At 36.9% G+C, this 18,513-nt stretch overlaps 1 protein-coding gene across 4 annotated transcripts in view; it reads left to right on the forward strand.

Annotated features, from left to right (window-relative positions):
* The window catches only part of OLFM1 (olfactomedin 1), a 248,001-nt gene that overhangs the window by 32,244 nt on the left and 197,244 nt on the right, over positions 1-18,513 (forward strand). For 2 of the 4 annotated variants that reach the window (XM_044058305.1, XM_044058307.1), the window contains exon 2: positions 13,443-13,592. In XM_044058305.1, coding sequence (XP_043914240.1) covers positions 13,443-13,592 — 150 coding nt within the window. Of the gene's footprint in view, positions 1-10,512; positions 11,476-12,734; positions 12,760-13,442; positions 13,593-18,513 lie in introns of those variants that run through there. The other 2 variants (XM_044058304.1, XM_044058306.1) reach the window with 2 other exon arrangements.

An 18,513-nucleotide genomic window follows, 5' to 3' on the forward strand; every position in this document is an offset into this window, starting at 1 on the left:
CACACGCACACACACACACACACACACACACACACACAGATATGTTAGCAAGCATGCAGTAATTATTATTAAGTGATTTGATTTCACTAATTAGATTACCCTGGTAGTATAAATAGGCAAAAAAAAAATCTAAAAGTCTGCTTGCTCTAAAAGGTCATTGGGATGGGTGTGCCTTTCATTTGTTAATTTGTCTGTAAGTTGTAGTTATTTTTACCCCATTGTATTACTGATACTTTGGACTTAAAAAATAAAAGTTGAGTAAAACAAAATATCTTTGTCAGAGTGTAGCTCTGATTTGTTAGTAAACACATTCGTCAAGCAGAAAAGTAGAAAAAGAAAAATAGAGTAAAACATTTTAAATGAATGACTGTGCTGAGCTTCTGTTATAACAGCACCGGTACGTATGAATTGTATTACACCTTAAGGTAATAGGCATTCTTCCCATGATCCTGCCTTTTAAAGAACCCAACATTTCCTCTGATCACCCTCTTCACTCATTCATTCCTGCAAAAAGACAGGAGCCATCTGTCACATGCAATTCCCTCGGGGTTTGAGTGCTGAGGAAGAGTTGTAATCCACTGCCATTTTATGCAAGATCCTCTCCCTCATACTGTATTGCTAATGCTCACGTTACTGAAGCAATGGCTTGCAGCTCTAGTAGATGCATGCAAGCTAGAGTTTATGCTTTCATTGACTGAAGTTCAGTGCAGTGTTTCTGTAAGCCACAGGTGACCTGGTCCTCTCACAATGGGTCAACTCTGTAGCTGAGTGAGTTGATTTCAGCAGCTGTCATGCCTCTCTCCCCCCATAAACCAAACTCTGGTCCTCTGGGACATAGTGCAAGCATTATCTCTCTGCATCACAGAACTGCTTGAGGGTGATGATAGCTGAAAGTATGTCAAACTATTTTATACTGCATAGCAGAATAGCACACAGTATGACGCATGCAGCATGTTTAACTGTCTGCCCTCATACAGCTAAGCTGTATCTTCTGATATGCAACTGTCATACCTGTTTTTAAATACCTTAGTCCATTTCACTACTGACAAGTATTCAGGAAGGTTCTTCTTTACTACTAACTGTTCTTAGTGATGTTTATTCCTGTATACCAAAAAGGCTATATCTCAAAAATGTATTTATATATTTTCATTTCATTTTTGGAAAACATACCTGGATTATTTCCTTTAAAACATGCTTAGAGTATGCTGCCTGCTTAAACGGCAAAAATGCATGTTGAACTTAATGAAAAAAAATGATTAAAGTCAGTTAATTTGCTACAAAATCTAGTAAGAATGAAACTCTGACATATATCTTTTAAGCCTGAAGTCACAGAATAAGTATACATTTATTTTTGATAGATTATATTGATACTGTGTGCATGCATGTGCTTGTTCTCTTTACACACATGTATACCTATCTATATATCTAATATATATTATATATAATATGAGCGTAGTACATATGGTCTAACAATCAAGTTATCTAATCAGTAAGTTGTTGAAAAAAGTGATATAATCCCATCTGACTTAATGATATTCTTCAGTACATCTTACCAGTTATAACTTACAAATAAGGATAGTTCATGATTTTTTGATCACTATTATGAGTTGTCTTAAAGGTTTATAAGTAATAATTCAGTTTGCTTTATGAAAATGCACTGGATTGTGTAAGCCCAGTGGTGTACTCCCAGTGAGTGTTCCCATTCTTTGTCTGTAGTGTGACCATAGACAGTAAATTAGCGTGGGCAGGTTATCCTGGTCTTGCCATCTTTATTTTAGACTTGTCTAAGAAGCATCTCATGAAAATGTAAAGAAAGTGATACTGTTAGCCCACTGTTTGGAAAGAAAAATACCCACATACATATAAAAAAGCAATCTGTTTATGAGTGACAATATTGTAAAACTGATGTGAAATGTGCATATTTAAGTTAACCATACAGCGGTGTCTTGGAACTCAAATTTAAATACTTTGCTATTTATAAAGTTGTACTGGAAGCATTACTGCTGCAGTCTGGTCCCAGTGTGGGTCGACATTTGGCATGGGAAAATAATTATGCATGTTGTCATAATATGAGACAAGTCTAAGGATACCACACAGAATGAATATATACATTGACAAAAGTGAAAATAACAGTGACGTTAAGAAAAGTGAGTACACAAAGTTGCAAAAAATACTTTCCAAAAATCTTAACATATTATAGTAAGTGAATACATTTCACCCTGTCTTAAATTAAGTTTTTACAACATAATGTATTTGCAGTCTGCAAAAAAGCAATGAGAGATAGTTCTACTACCAACAAAGCAGTAAGCACGTCAGTTTGGTTATCTTATAAATAATAATAATAATAATAAAAATGTAGTGAAAGTACTACAGTCTGCTGCAGCCTGTCATCATACTTGTGTTCATGTCTTATGTGACTACAACAGATGAAAGTGCCAAGATATCACATGGACCCAAAATAATGAACTTAGTAAAGCGGCATTATGTAAAAAAAAGTAAGGTTTCAGAAGGAGAAGTGGACTTAATATGTTCAATAACCTTACGCTGTTCTTTAAATCATGTAATAACATGCATCATTATGCTGGACAAACACACCATTCCTCATCATGTGTTATTATATCTTAATATTAGTTTTCGCCCTGAGATAGAGATGTAAGAATGATCTGAATACCCTGTCTTCTCCCTCTGCCTGTCTGGTTTCATTTCTGTTTGCCAAAGGTACTTCTGGTAGACGTAAAACAATCCAAGTATGTCTGCTAAAACTGCTTTCAGTGATAGTGTACAACCCCCTAGTCCGTATACGTTAAGTTTAGGGGGTGTGAGGAATGAGGGGTATTCTTTCTCATGGGGCAAAGGGAGGCTTGCCCATGCAAAGAGAAGGTTTCCTCGGATGTTCAGCAAAGGTAGTTTCAGCAAACTTTTTAAAACTGTTTTGTTTGCTAAAACTGTCTTTGGTGAGTCAACAGGTATCCTCCCTGTCCATCTGCATGTTTTTTAACATTTGTGTGTATCTACTATGAATATGAGCAAAAAAAAAAAAAAAACAAATAACTGTCAGTCAGTGCCTTTGTATCGATGCATGTCCATTACACATTATCCAAGGGATGACTGAATGGAATCAGGCTGTGATACTGTGCCTTGGGATATATATTTATTTACTATTATCGTAGTATTTAAGGTACAGATGAATTCCATGACTCTTCTAAGGAAAGTCATTATCAGCAATATATTTTGGGTCTATATTAGATCAGCGAATGCTTAAAAAAGCGAACGCTGATTGATCGAACTTATGTAAGCGAATGTTTAAAATATCGAAGCAACAGAAACCCGATTTTTTTCCTAGGGAAAGAATTTGGTTGTCCGTTTCTGTTGCTTCAGTATTTTCAGTGCTGTGGTGGAAAGTTACGGGTCGGATTCAGGTAAGTGTGCGATTGTGTGGATGTGGGTGTTAGGGTGGGTTAGGTGAGTTAGGGTTAGGGTGCAGGTTAGATATGTGTGCGATTGTGTGGACATGAGGGTTAGGGCGGGTTAGGTGAGTTAGGGTTAGGGAGCGGGTGAGGTGAGTGTGCAATAATGACGGACCTTAGGGTTAGCGTTTGGGTTAAGGTAAGTGGATAGTTAGTGGTGTGTGTATAGTTTAGTGTAGGGTTAGGTGTCAGATTTTAGGTGTATGTGTGTGGATTACTGTTTGTTTGGTGTGCTTGTGTTGTGTGTATGTGTTTTGGATCAGCGATTTTTTTTCACTAGGAAACAAATTGCTGATTTGACAGTTCGAGATTGTAAGCTTTCACTTACATGGGTTTGATCAATCAGCATTCGCTGATCTAATATAGACCCTATATTTTAGCTACTGCAACTGTAACCATTTCTGTTTAAGAGCACTTTTATCTTAGCCACTAAACAGTATTTCACCTTGTTTTAATAATAACAGGCAAGTCACTGTGTGACAACCCTTTTGTATTCTTAGCTGAACTAGTATTCGTTGTGCCACACATTAGATGTGTTACAGACCAAAACAAGCAGCAGTAAAACAGATCTCAGTTTATCTAAAGTGAGATGGATTGGAAACTGGGGGCGGAGGGTGTGTGGGCGGGCTTGTGTACCAAACGTCACAGATAATATTGGCCAGGGGGCTAGAAAATGTTTTGTAAGCACCCCCCATATGCATCTCTGAATAGCACAACAGCATTGCTATTTCTTTGTAGAGCTATTGTAGGAATAAGTTGCACAAGGTAACGTTCATTTAGCTACGTTTCAGAATGTTTTTCTTAACAGAAGTTCTGTGAAAAGTATAATGAACAGAATTTATATCCTGGGTAATTTTCAAGTCACCCAGACGACTGCTATTGAGAGTAAACCCTAACTATTATAAAGACACCCTAAATGTGCAAGAAAGACAAAAGGCAAAAAAAATAATAATATATCAAAAAGTATTAGAATGTACTTTTGCCTAAACTAAATGCAATGTTTTAATGGGGAAACACGGTAACAGATATATGGGAGGACAGTCCACTTATCACAGGAGTTGAAACAGAAACATAGCATTCAAGAAAGTAAAAATAGAGGAAATTGTCAATGGTTAAGAAAAGGTAGATTTTTCACTTTTTTGTGTCTTAACTGTTTCTGATGGTAAACAGAATTTGCATTGCACAGAACCCCATTTCTCAGCTGTGTGTAATTACTTTGCAGGAACAAGCAGAGCACTCGGAATATTCACGTAGTGCAGGGAATGTTGCGATTACTCTCCAGTTTTGGGGAGAATACAACTTTGTTACGTACCTTTTTGACATAAGAAAGATGCTTAACAAATTTTTCTTAAGCAAATCTCAGCACTGTAATGCTCTAGTCTTGAATTAGAGCATAAAAGGAGCCTAGTCACCATAAAACAGCATTGAGAAGATAAAACTACTATAAAAGCTGTTAAGACATTTCAGAGTCACACAAACGTGTGACAAGGTAATGTCGAACAGCCTTTGAAGCATCTGATAGATGCTTAGCTTTTGGCTGCTATGCATTTGGCTTCACTAAGCATTTACAACGCTCCTACACTTTTTTTGGTAACAGAGTGCATTACAAAAAGTTATGGCTGGATTTTCATGATCATAGTCACTTGTTGGCTGTTCTCAGCATCGGGGTTAAGATTCATCTTTTGAACTTCACCATGTTCTCATCTTCATTTTCTGACATCCATGTCTAAGGAGTCATAATAAGATGGCTATCATCAGAGACTCGATCATAATCCTTTGTATTCCCATTATGTAATAGAAACTGGTAGTAATGACAGATTTGTGTGGAACACATCACTTACTGACCGCCACTCTCCACAAGAGTGATTGGACTGACAATTTCCCTCTATATTATCATTTAAGAAACGGAAACTAGTCGCATTAGTAGATTCATGGGAAGTTGCCAGTTACTGACTGACAGTTTGGAGTATGTTGTATGATATCATAAACTTAGTCGTAAGGGCCTGGATTCTGAAATCCTTTTATGTGTTTGTTTTAAATGTACAGATGTGATGAATTAAAAAAACACTACGAAAGACCCCCCCCCCAACCCACTTATTCTCCATGTCTTGAGCAAGTGTCTGAATGTTGGTAGAAGCTGCAGAATATATCCTGCTGCAACATCAGGCCTCAAAAGGTTTACAGAGTATTACAGCAGTGCACCAACTTGATATCCCGTCAACATTAACAATGCAGAAGGGGAAATTGTAATTGTGACCAAACCTTCCAGTTTAAGTCTATGATAAAATGAAGTATGTAAATTCACTAGGTCAGGGCAAGAGCTCTAGCGTGAACAATGTACTATTCAGCTTTATTTTATATTCAATGCGTCAGAGCTACATATATACTTTCCTGCTTATACCATTTCTTTGCACTGCTTATGGCAGTTAGTGCAGTTAAATAACACCTTAAATGTATACAACAGCACTGTCAGAGTGGAAAGGGCCTGCATAGTCACACTCGCTATCTACTGACTCAGGAACACTTAGTTTTCTTTTTCAGCAAATCATTTAAGTCTAGCATCACTGAGGGGGTGAAAACCATGGCAAGATGATAGCTCCATTTTTGATACAGTCTGCTTAAATGATTTGGGGAGGAGATCACTCTTGGGTAAACTAAGGATGAAAGATTGTGATGCTTTCTGGTTGCTGCTTTTTTTTCTAAGTAAGTGAGAGTCAAAAAAGGCACATCTGCTTGGCAGGCTGTGTCCAAGAAACTATCAGGGCTACATCACACTCAATTTATCACAGGAGATACCATAGGCAGTGTCAGCATGGAATACAGTGTGTGTATAATCTTGGCCAAAGAAGACAGAGGTAGAATCATTGTATCTGCTATATGTAACCGCTGTCTCTCTAGTTATTTAACATAACGTGTTTTTTCCAGTTTCCCTCTGCATACAGTGCTGCAACTCTACATTTTATTGTGATTCTTTTAGCTTGCCAACTTTGACTTCCTCCCTGTATGTAATAAATATAGTGTGTTTTGTCAGTCACTGTGTATATAATGCCATTTTTTAATGCCTTTATGCCCTCAGGCCACAACTAATCTTCACTTTGTATATAATATATGTATACATTACATTTTGCCTTTACTTTTTATATAATGTCATGCATGTATTGTGTTTACCTAGAGCTGAAACAGAAATTGGTCCAGTGGGATTGGTGCCCCTGTTAACAAATTAAAAATAAAAATAAATCCTTGTGTCACCCCGCCCCTAGTGTTTTTGCATGTAGTACATATTGTTGCACAGATTGTTTAGTTTCATTTTGTAGTGTTAGGCTCAGGACAGATGTCATATCCAAACAGTGGGCCAAGTTTTAACATTACTTCATGCAAATGGAGGCCCATATTTTTGTGGAAATCTTTATCCTCATTTTGGAATGTACTGTTATAAACAAACAGGTGTTTTGTCAGGTAAATACAAAGTAGAAGAAAACTTAAATCTGTGCTGACAAGATTCAAGATTTAGTGTATTTTTTCTGAACTTACACATTATTCCAGCACTTGCAGTAACAGCCCTTGCATTTCTGATTGGAAGTTGTACAGGGAGGCAGAACCGGTATATACTGTCCCTTGCATGGCTACTAATGACCTAATTTGATTACATTGTACCATACAAATTTGTGCCAGCCCCCCACATCCTTCAAAAAATGTATTGGATATAGCAGATATTATTAAACACACTGTTTAGTTTGATTCCGAAATGTTATATCACCAGGCAGATGTCATTTTATCCAAAAAGTGGCCAAAGTTTTGACAATAACTCATGCAACTGGATTTCCTTAGTTTTATGGAACTGTTTCTTGTCATTATGGAATGTACTATTACAGACACGTATTTTGTCACGCAAGCACAGTGTAGGAGAAAAATGGGTCTGTGCTTTTATCTTCATCACTTCAGAGTACTTCTTGAATGTCCTGGCTGTGAAAGCTATAATCAGATTTGCACTCTATAGATTTGTTCATATGTTTGCAATCTGGAAATATTTATTAAAGCTTTGTGCAAAAGATTGTGTATGACATAACTGTCATTTCCTTGACAGCAGCATATTCTTCATTTCTGCACTATCTATCTTGATTTGGATGAATCTAATTAACAGCACTGGAAGTATGCTTCTCCTGGGAAGTCTCAAAATAGGACTGTGGCATTTTATTAGCTGGTTCATTAGTCTCAGTTTTACCACCAGGAAATATATCAGGACTCTCTCTGATGTTAGCGCTTAAAAAAGAACACTCTTTTCTGGTATTTATCTTGCATTCTATCGTCCAAAGCTAGCTATGCACCTCTTTCAGCATTTTATCTATCTATCTATCTATCTATCTATCTATCTATCTATCTATCTGTCTGTCTGTCTGTCTATCTATCTATCTATCTATCTATCTATCTATCTATCTATCTATCTATCATCTGCTTGTTCTGCGAAGGGGTGCATGCAGCACCCATGATATTCATAGTGGTATCTAATGACCACTCACAGAGGATTGTGCCGTTGGTATTGCAGGTTCAGTAGGTCAGTTTATTTAAGATCCTGATTACTTGTATGAATGAAAGAACCTGCAGAGATTCTGTAATAGCAACGAGCTGCTGAGTTTGTGTCAGGTGTCTATAAAATAATTAACTTCTTTCTGTTTGCTGTATGTGTGTAGTTTATCGAAGGCTTAGTGCACCCTTTAGTTTGCTGTAAACTCGAATCTGAAGGTTTAAAAACAAAAACCTAATGGTCAGCTTTTTTTCCCTGTCCTTCCCACATGAAGAAGAGTATCTGGAAGCAAGGCTTAGCTCAGACAATATTAGCCATACAGGCAGACCTTATAAAACAGCAGAGCTTCACATACATATTATTAATCAGCACAAGACGCAAGTGCTCATGAAATGAAACAATTGCTTTAACATAAGGAGAAAGTGAATGACACCTTAGCATTTTGCAATGGTATCATCAAAAGAAATAGACGTAAAAGGAGGGAAGGGAAGTTGCAAACGGATAGGCTAAATATTTATTTATTTTTATTTTATACTGCAAATATTTTCCTTAAAAGATAGTAAAATACGATTTCATCAAAGATGTCACTTGAAGAAAATTAAGAGGAAGAATAGGTGGATGGCTCAGTGGGGACCACGTGAGAGGTTTTGTTTCTCCAGATTTTACTGCCAATGCTTCAGCTTGTGCTTGAGAAAATACTATTTCATTGAAAAGATGGTAGACAGGAAAATGAAATCCCAGCCTACACAATACCTCAGACATTCTGAATCCTTTAAAAGGGAATAGGGTGAATGTGAGGTACAGGTTTTCTTTACTGTCTTTACCATGCCATCATCTGGAACCTGTTCGCTGCTGTCATACTTCTCAACCTGTTAGTGCAAGAAATCTGGACAAAGCCAAAAATAAAGGGGGGGGGGAGCAAAGGCCCCAAAACTGGGCAGATTTTCAAATAAGGCTATTAAAAAGTTAGACAGTTGCTAGAATAACAGGTTTTGCATTATCATGCATTTTTTGGAAGGTTGTGGAGTGTGACATTCAAATGTTTGTCATTATATATTTACTTCAGTCCTCAATAATTTGCCAGAAAAACACAATTTTTTGAGGAATAGATCAAAAATATGAGGCAAAGATTTAGACAGTTGAGACGTATGGCTACTGTCCTACTGTTATCCTGGTAGTGATATTTACCATGAAGACGTTTATTTACCTTTTCTACTATCATTTCTTCATTTTCAGTGTCACACTGTCGTCCTGTATGTGCTAGCCCCTCATCCTACCAGGAATTAAGGTTCAGCTGAAACCCTCGGAGTTTTATTAAAGGCAAGAAGCGTGTTCCAGCCGGACAGAGCAACTTCCCATCTGCTCCCCATGGGGGTGTAAGGAAAGCAAATGAATTTAGCCTAACTGCAACATTTCGCATCAGTGGTCAACTCTGGATTTTGCATTGAATACTAATTGGGTGAAAATAAACAGATAAAACGGATTACCTAAGTTCTCTTTTGGGGTAGAGCTGCAGTTTTTGCATCTAATTACATTTACAGAATCGTTCTGTGGAAAAAAAAATAAAAACAATCTTTTAAGAGTCTTGATAATCAGACTTGAGATTTCATAAATAGATCCTATACTAGTTAAACATTTTCAAATAAAATAAATATAAAATCATTGAAAGTGCGGCATTTAGGTGAGTTTCATCTCATTTCAAGCGCTTAAATGCAGTCCTACACTAGGTGCCACTGTTTGCACGCGATTCCTAGACGTGGCATTTTACTGTATCCATTTTTTTTTCATTTGTTAAACTACTGTAAAATAATTTCAGTACGTGTAGCACCTGAAGGCAATGCGCATTACATTGTTTATGCAACACTTTCTCACTTTGGTTGAAGTAATTAATCCGCTGTTGTTAATAACATTAATTCTTCAGTTAAGCGATACACGAAATGCCGCCAAACTGTGAACAAAATAACGTTGCAATTCAAGTGAGCGCCAGAAGGTGGCGACAGACTACACAGTTTGCTGGTACCGTTCTTGCTGGGGTGTGTGTGTGTGTGTGTGTGTGTGTGTGTGTGAATTCAACACCGTCATCACTTTGAGTGAATGTTTACTGGGATGTATTTGCGTACTGTAATATTGTCCGATCTCAGAGTGCCGCAGTACTGGCAACGAATTAACTAACCTCTATGACCAGTCACCAGACCTTGGAGACATAACCAAGATTTACTGTCATTTTATCTTTCATTCATTGAGGTGTTAATTTATTTATGCATGTGTGCAGTTGAGTTTTCCGTTCTCTTACGCCAAGTTTTGTGTTACCAGTATTGCGTGAAGACTTAAGCTGGCTTGTGAAATTACATTTGGGTGGCTCCGTTGCACTATTAAGCAACCTACTTCGATAGACACAAAGAAGTGCGTGTTGTGTGTGTGTGTGTGTGTGTGTGTGTGTGGGGGGGGGGGGGGTTAGGGGGCTAAGAACTAGAAGAAATTCAGACCCTAACCATTTCCGTATTTGACAATTCAATTAAAATAGACCTGTAGATGTCTCAACCCGTTTACTCCGGCACAAATGCGCTGATGCTTTTAGCAGTGAAGCAGGTCGGACTTAATGGCACTGGCACTGCATAGGTGTTGTGGGCAAACGTGTGTCAATAGGTGTGACGACTGTACCTCATGAAAAAGACTACAAATGTATGACTGACTTACACCAGTAAAAATGCACCGAAGACGTTGATGTTGCCTAAAGCAATTATATTTCAAACTTCCCAGCTGATTGCATTAAAATCACTTGGATAAGTGGAATACGTGTCTCAGGAGGACTCCTTAAGCAATAAATGTTTCCACCCCAGCAAGCCCATGACTCTACCTTCAACTCCCAGAAGACTGAAGAGAGTCGTTGTACAAGGAGGGGGGTAGGAAGAGAGAGAGAGAAAGAGCACCTGACATCAGACTGCGCTTTCTTGCATAGATCCCACCTCCCTCCCTACCTTATCCATCTCCAGCTGTCTGCTAAGCACGTTTGGGTTTGCAAGCTGCTGAAAAGGGGCAACAGCAGAGGAGAGGGATGGTCACGAAAGGACTACCGTAGAAGCAATACTGCCTGCCCTATAAATTATTTTGTGCATCAGAAAAACATCTTGACCCCAGCTTCGGCAAGATATATTAAGCACATTCACTATAACGCTGGGCTGCGCACTGCTAAGTCCTGTCTACTGGCAACAATGTCTAAGAAGAGAGAAAGTACATTGCAGTCAGTGCAGCTGCACCGGGTATTTGGCATCGACATGAAGCCTAAAGAAAGTTATCTTGCTTGCTCAGAATGAAGGCTTCCAGAAGACATAAGCAGAGATGTCGGTGCCCTTACTCAAAATTGGAGTAGTTCTTAGCACCATGGCGATGATTACCAACTGGATGTCGCAGACGTTGCCATCGCTCGTAGGGCTTAATACCACCAAGTTAACGGCAGCTACCGGGAGCTTGGACCGGAGCACAGGAGTAAGTGATGCTGGGCTGCATGTTGGTAAAAGAGTGACTTTGTGGCATGGGCATCTTGGCTAAATTACTGAGTTTGCATTATGGGCATGTTGGTAAAATTACTGGGAGTTTCTGCTAGAAAAGGCACCAGTGAGGGGCCACTTCTTAAGGAATTGCTTACACTCTGACTTCTTCCCAAAAGCCAGAAGTTAATCTAGTTTCATTTGATTATTATAAAATTAGTTGTAATTTGAAAGCACTTTTTAATTGTCTTAAAGAGGGAACATTAGGGTTATGTGACTGCTTTATTTTAATTATAAGGTTGCTGGCAGTAATTTCAAATTGTGTTAGTATTGAAGAAACGGTATTCAGTATCAAAATGAACGGTTTGCAGTGAAATGTAACTCATCTGTTGGAAAGGACTGGACTGCTTTGCCAGCTGCTGTTTTAACTGGCTGGGTAGTTTAGAAATATTACTGTTGTTCTAGGAAGGGCACTGAAAGGACAGATTCCTGCATCCTGACTGTACTTGGATAAGAATGTGGCAATGTGCACATACATGGCGCTTTTATATTTACCCTCTTGCAAAGACAGTGGCTTAAAATTCAAATGTATATTCAGTGAAGTAAATACAGTTATAACGGCAATTCAGTAGTCCATAAGCTGTATCACAATTTCTCTTTGCATATAATGCAGTTGTAATGCAAATCATTTTAAAACAGCACTTCATTTTTGACACAAGTTCTGCAAATTGCGTTATCTTAAACAGTTATGCAATTAAGTTCACGGATGTGTCCATTACGGATTTTATTTTATGTATAATGCTGTGGCCCCAAATTGATTTTATTTCCCGAATCTGCATTCCTTTTGCAATTAAAGGTGTATCCAGTAGGAGCCTTAAGGCTTGCTGACATCTGGGAGACTGTTTATATTCTTATGATCGTTTTGTTTCACCTTTAGAAATGTTATTGTTACTGTCGACATCATTGTGTCTTAATGCTGTGCGCCTTAGTGTCGTCAAAAACTATATCCTTTGCACTATTTTTCAAAATATGGTATACCGTGTGAAGAAATTATGCATATAGCTTTTGCTGGATTGTGAAGCTATTACTTAGAATTTCGTTTACTACACCATTTTGTTTTCCTTCATTTATAGTCTTAAAATAGAATGTAACAAGTCCTTGAGGCAACCTGACTAGGTCAAAACACGGTTTCAGTTGCATTATAAATAAACTGCTTGCACGGTGTCAGGACCTTGGAGAGGTGTCATGTGTCCAGTTAATCCATACTTTTGTTTGGAACCAGGTCTGTCTTTTACTTATTTTTGGATCTTGACTTTTTGAAGTATTGAATTTGCACCTGACTCTCATTTAAGTTAATTTAAAATGCTTGGCTTGCAGAGAAAAGTAGACTACTTACCAGAAGTTGATATATATTTATATGTCTCTCCCTTTTTTTCTGTATTCTCTCTCTCTTTTTTACAGTAAATTAAGTTTTCAGATTCAAAAAGTAGGTATCATAGAGTTGTGCAGAATTTAAGCCTTGTTACTGACTGAAATTTACTGTTGAAAGCATCCAGCTTGTTGTGTGCCATTCCTGGGGACAGCATCTTTTTCTCTGTGGTTATTTTTGGTTATGAGTTTTTTTGGAACGCGAACTGGGTTTTATATTCTCTTTAAGTTTTCATATTCTGCTTCACTTGCCTACAGATTTTTGTTTATTTTTTTACCCAACAAAAGCATTCCTTTGTTCTCAGCATATCTGACTGTCATAAATCTAAAAATCTGACCTACTGTTTTCCATTGTTCAAGAGTCAGACTTGTCTTTCTGTCTAATAAAATTAAAATGTGCCCTTATAACTATTTATATTGCAGGCCTGTGTCACTTTTTTTTTTTTTTTTGGATGTTAATGAGTAAGACATCCATGTGCCCTGTGCTTCATGCTGCCATTTCCTTATGCTGATATCTTGATGCCATGTATTCCTTAGGTGTTCCCTGCAAGCCCAGAAGAAAGCTGGCAAGTATACAGCTCTGCCCAGGACAGCGAGGGACGATGTATCTGCACAGTGGTGGCACCTCAGCAAACTATGTGCTCACGCGATGCCAGGACAAAACAACTGCGACAACTACTGGAAAAGGTAATTTAATAAGTCAGAATTCTTATCAAAAGCTAACAAGTAATAAGAATCCTTATTTTCAGTTTTGTTTTTAATATTAAATAACAATAATTTAAAAAATGTAGGGGTATTGTAATGCACTGCTTCTTGACTTCAGTACATGTACATGTTGTATGCATTACCAGATGAACATCTGTTGTTCTATATGCAATGTTTACATAACGAGTATTGACATTTAGAGATAATGAAACACTTGTGCTATATGCTATGTAATAATGCAAGCAGGCTGCTAAGAAATAAAAATAAAAAAAAAAAAAATACAATAGTAGTCAACATGGTAAGCCTTGGTGGGGAGTTACAGATGAAAATGTGGTGTGTTGAGCCTTTATAATGGAGGCTGAAAGCACATTTGTACTTGGAATGCTACTTATTCCCCACTACTATTTACACAGGATGGTACTGTAGTACTCGGGGAACAGAAATTCCAGAAAAAGGAACCAAACTTTTAAACTGTTTCTCAAAACAAGTTAACATATAGTTATATCAAAAATAGTTCCTCTCTTCTGGAAGGAAATTTCACAAGAAATACAATTGGCTGTTTGAAGTTGGTCCCACAAGATCCATTATTATTGGATATGCACTGTGTTTTATTCATTTATTTATTGTATTTATAGATATATAGACATTTTATACACACACACATGTATGTGTGTGTGTGTGTGTGTGTGTGTGTGTGTGTGTGTGTGTGTGTGTGTGTGTGTGTGTGTGTGTGTGTGTGTGTGTGTGTGTGTCTATACAAATATACATATATTTCTTTACACACACATATATATATATATATATATATATATATATATATATATAGATAGATGTACGTATTTGTCTGTCTGTATATCCATATATAATACTTTGTTGACTGGTATTGTCATACTAGGCCAGTGGTCTCTTTTCAAGGAAGACCTGAAGTGATATTCCTACTACTAAAGCAACAGCAGAAAGTGTAGCTGTAAAAACAAAGAAAGTTACACTGGGATCACAAGCAGGACTCAGGAGAAACCTGTAACTGGACACCAAATAGAAAATATGACAGTACCCAAAAGAACCAAACAAAACCAAATCCAGTGCACTTGCAGTATGGAGCAAAAAATCCAGAACTGGATAAAAACAATAGACGGTTGAATAAAACTGAAATTTGTTAGTACTGAGTCTTGATATTCATACTGACAAGAGGAAATTTGGACATGGCACTAGGAAAGTTCCCACGTTCCCCCTACTCTTTTGTATATGTACCACTGGATCTTTTACATCCAGCTGAGCTGCCACCAGTTCAGGCAGATGGGCCTCAGTTTAAAGTCTCATCCAAAGGGTGGAACAACCCCTCCTCAGCCAATGCTGCACTGCAGTGTCAGTACTGGGAAAAATTCCTTGGGGGGGGATAGAACCCATAGCCTACTGATATTCCAGCACCAAAAAATGTGTGCTCCTTGTTGAGCTACTAAGGCTGTTAACATTTTTGAGCCTTTTTGCCCAAGTGCTTTTGTTTCCCAGCCTTTCATCATTTTAATAGATAACACAAATAATGTACTCCCCATTTTTTTGTTTGTGTATATGGGGTACATCTTTTGCATGTGTTATGGTCTGCCTGCTTAACTCACTGTCAGATTATAGGGTGCTCATTAAGGAATGTTAGCCATTGTCTAGATGTTCAATATTTTACTCAACTGCCTTCTGGAAAGAAAATAAGTCTATCATCCATAAGCAAAAATCTTTCTCATGACCTGATGTTCAGATACGTAATGGTCTGAGCATACAGAAGAGAGTTGTCAGATGATCAGGATTTATAAGCCAAGGATTATAAGAGAGGATCAAACCAAATTCATCATCTAAACTGGATATAATTCGGGGAAGTTCTTATTTATTTATTTATGCAGCGAGAATGTAAATAGGAGTTTTGTTTTCTGTTTTGGTATAGTATTTATTTAAACAAAATGCTGTCTTTAGCACCCATTTGAAGGCTAGGTTTACCATATAAAGGTAAACAATGTTTATTTCTAGTGGTCACTTCAGTTTGATTACGAGTGTCTAGGAGACAGCGGAGGCACTGACACCAGTAGATACATAAAAATAGGATGGAGCTTTTTTTTTTCCATCTGTATAGATGGATCAGAAGGGGATGTGTATTGACCTCTTAAACAGCAATAAATAGGAATCACAGATTCTTTGATTCATTAATTTTTGTAAAATAAAGAATTAGAAGTTTTGTGAACTTAAACATAGCAGTGAGATTATTGTATGTTGTGTATAATTTACTTTTTGCTATCTTCCTGCTACAAGAAGGTTCACTACTGCCTCTTGGGAGGAGGTCTAAATAAATGAAAGTTAATCTGTATTTTTTTGTTTGCTTGTCACTGTAGAATCATACAATTTGCAATACCACTGTGTACATGATATTTTGTAATAATTACAATCTATAATGTTCTTTGAAACATACTGCTGAAAATGTAGCACCCACATCACAAAAATTTGCAACCTCCATTTGTTTGTATTGCTGCACTAAAAACAATATAACCAAAGTTGCACAAATATTAAGATGTGTTGCAGATTCACTAATATACATAATCATGCTGTTGGCCATCTATATGCATGGACTTATACATTGTGAACCCATTGTGATTTGTTTTAATTCCTAAGTCATGTAGAAACAATGGAACAGTAGGTTAGATGTTCATCTGGTAATGCCTTTCCACCATTACTAGCAGAGTATATTGTGATGTAACAAAATATAGACTTTATGAAGAGTTTCACTTAAAACATTAAGTATTTGCTTCAGCTCTTAGAAATGAAAATGTTATAAATATTATAATTGCAATAAAGTACACACGTTCACTTGTATTTTGCATACTTATCCCATCACTATTCCTATAAATTTTAATGTCATACTTTGCCAACTGAAAGGGGCAATGTAAGTTAAAAAGTTTCCTAAAATGCACCCCCTGTTGTATAGTATTTTTGCTGCATCCCCACCGCATTGTATGGAATTTTTCTACACTTCTTCACACACAGTAAGTGTTTCTGGTGTTTAGCTTGCATGAATTACAAACTCTCTGAAACAGATATGTGTGCATGATTTTAATCACGAGTGCTTTGTTTTAGAACCTTATTCCCCACACATAATTAAAACATGTTTTGCAATGTGTGAACTATTATTGCTAGCATATTCTTCAAAAGCTGAACCCATTCGGATGTACCAGGGTTGTGTTACATTATAAATGAATGACATCAACAAAGGAGCATTCCAAATCACCTAGTAACTTTAAAACCGTATTCTATACAAGTAATATAAATATTTATATTGCAAAATAAGTTTTCTTTGCTGAGCCAGCACCCTAGATCTGTGACTGTCACACATTAGGAGAAAATAATTTAGCCTGCAACTGCAGTTTTCAGATAGTACTCTGTTTTAATTTACTTGTGTTACTGTTCCTTATGTTGGGAATGATACAATTGTGTATACTGAAATCCAAATGAAATGTGATAGTTAAGATTAAGAAAAATATGAAATGAAGTATGATTTCAACTTTATGATAAAACAAATGGGTGGGTAAGGCAATAATCTTAAATATCTAAGGCAACTAGACCATGTGAACACATGCTCAAGGCAAAAGCAGATGTTACTAACTTTTAGCTTCTTTATTAAAACTGAAAGCTTCTCTAAATCTTTTTAGGAGTTGCAGACAAAGTGGGAACCATTAGCAAAAAATCAACTGTATTAATAAAATCAGTACAATATCTAACCCACTGAAAGTGAAGTCATGACAATAAAAAAATGCAGTGGTATAAATCAGTACCAAACATTCATATTTTAAGCAAATGAATGCAGATATTTGTCATAATTAAGTGGTCTGGAAATCTCAGTAAAAGTAAAAGTAGACATACCAAAGTCTCAGAATGTTTTACTCATATTTGTTAGTATAACACGTGGCTAAAGTGTTTAATAAACTTCATTTGTTAGTTCTGTGTTTCATTTTACATATTTTCTGGTGCACACTAAGTTGTTCTGAAGAAATCAGTTCAAAGTAACAATGTTCCACATCTACTGTAAAAACAAAACAGTACAAGCAAAAAAAAAAACAGCAAAGAAATTGTGTCCGGAGGTCTTATCTAGTAAAACATTAGCTAAAATAAATGAAGTTTATATTAATCTGTGTTAGTGTCTTCCTTCTCCACATGGAAAGCCTTTTTTAGCTAAAAAATAACTGTTTTTCAAGTAGTAAAGGACTTGATTCAAATTTAACCTCAGCACGTAAGTATTTGAGAATGCACTGAAAAAAAGGGAAAAAAAGATAACTATGTATTATAGATTTTCCATTGTAAACACATGACCAGAGTCCCTGTGAATCTGTCCAACTGGAGATCGTTTAAAAGGAACTCATCAAAGAGTTGTATATGCATCTGATTTTCACTGAGCCTGATCGAGTAATTTGGTCTGTAACACTTATTTATTCTGAGAAGTCACATGACTTCAGCCATAACAATCATTACTTTCCCCTTTCTCCAAAGTGGTGTAGTCTTGGAATTCAGTAAATAAGAGGGGTAATGTATGTGGCACACTGGGCTTGCTTTACCTGCACAGAAAATTTTTGGTGTTTATTTTGGTTGTTTTGAGTGAGTTACAGTTTTTTACTGATCTCTAATATAGACTTAACTCACCCCTGAAAACCAGCTATAGAATTGATCTGAGCCTCATACAATACCAGGAATCATATGCATCTACACTGTTTATCTGTTTCCCTAGTTCGCATTGTGTCCAAAGCGGCCCCGATATTTGCACTCTTGGTAGGTTAAGCCATTGTGATTTTTCAAGTTATAGTTTCTTTTTGTCTGCATTTGCAGTTTCCCCTTCATTCTAGTTGTTCCCTCACTTGTTTTAAGTTTAATTGTT

Source organism: Protopterus annectens, chromosome 16.part0, assembly GCF_019279795.1.
Source record: "Protopterus annectens isolate FY-2018-M chromosome 16.part0, PAN1.0, whole genome shotgun sequence".
Classification (NCBI taxonomy): domain Eukaryota; kingdom Metazoa; phylum Chordata; order Ceratodontiformes; family Protopteridae; genus Protopterus; species Protopterus annectens.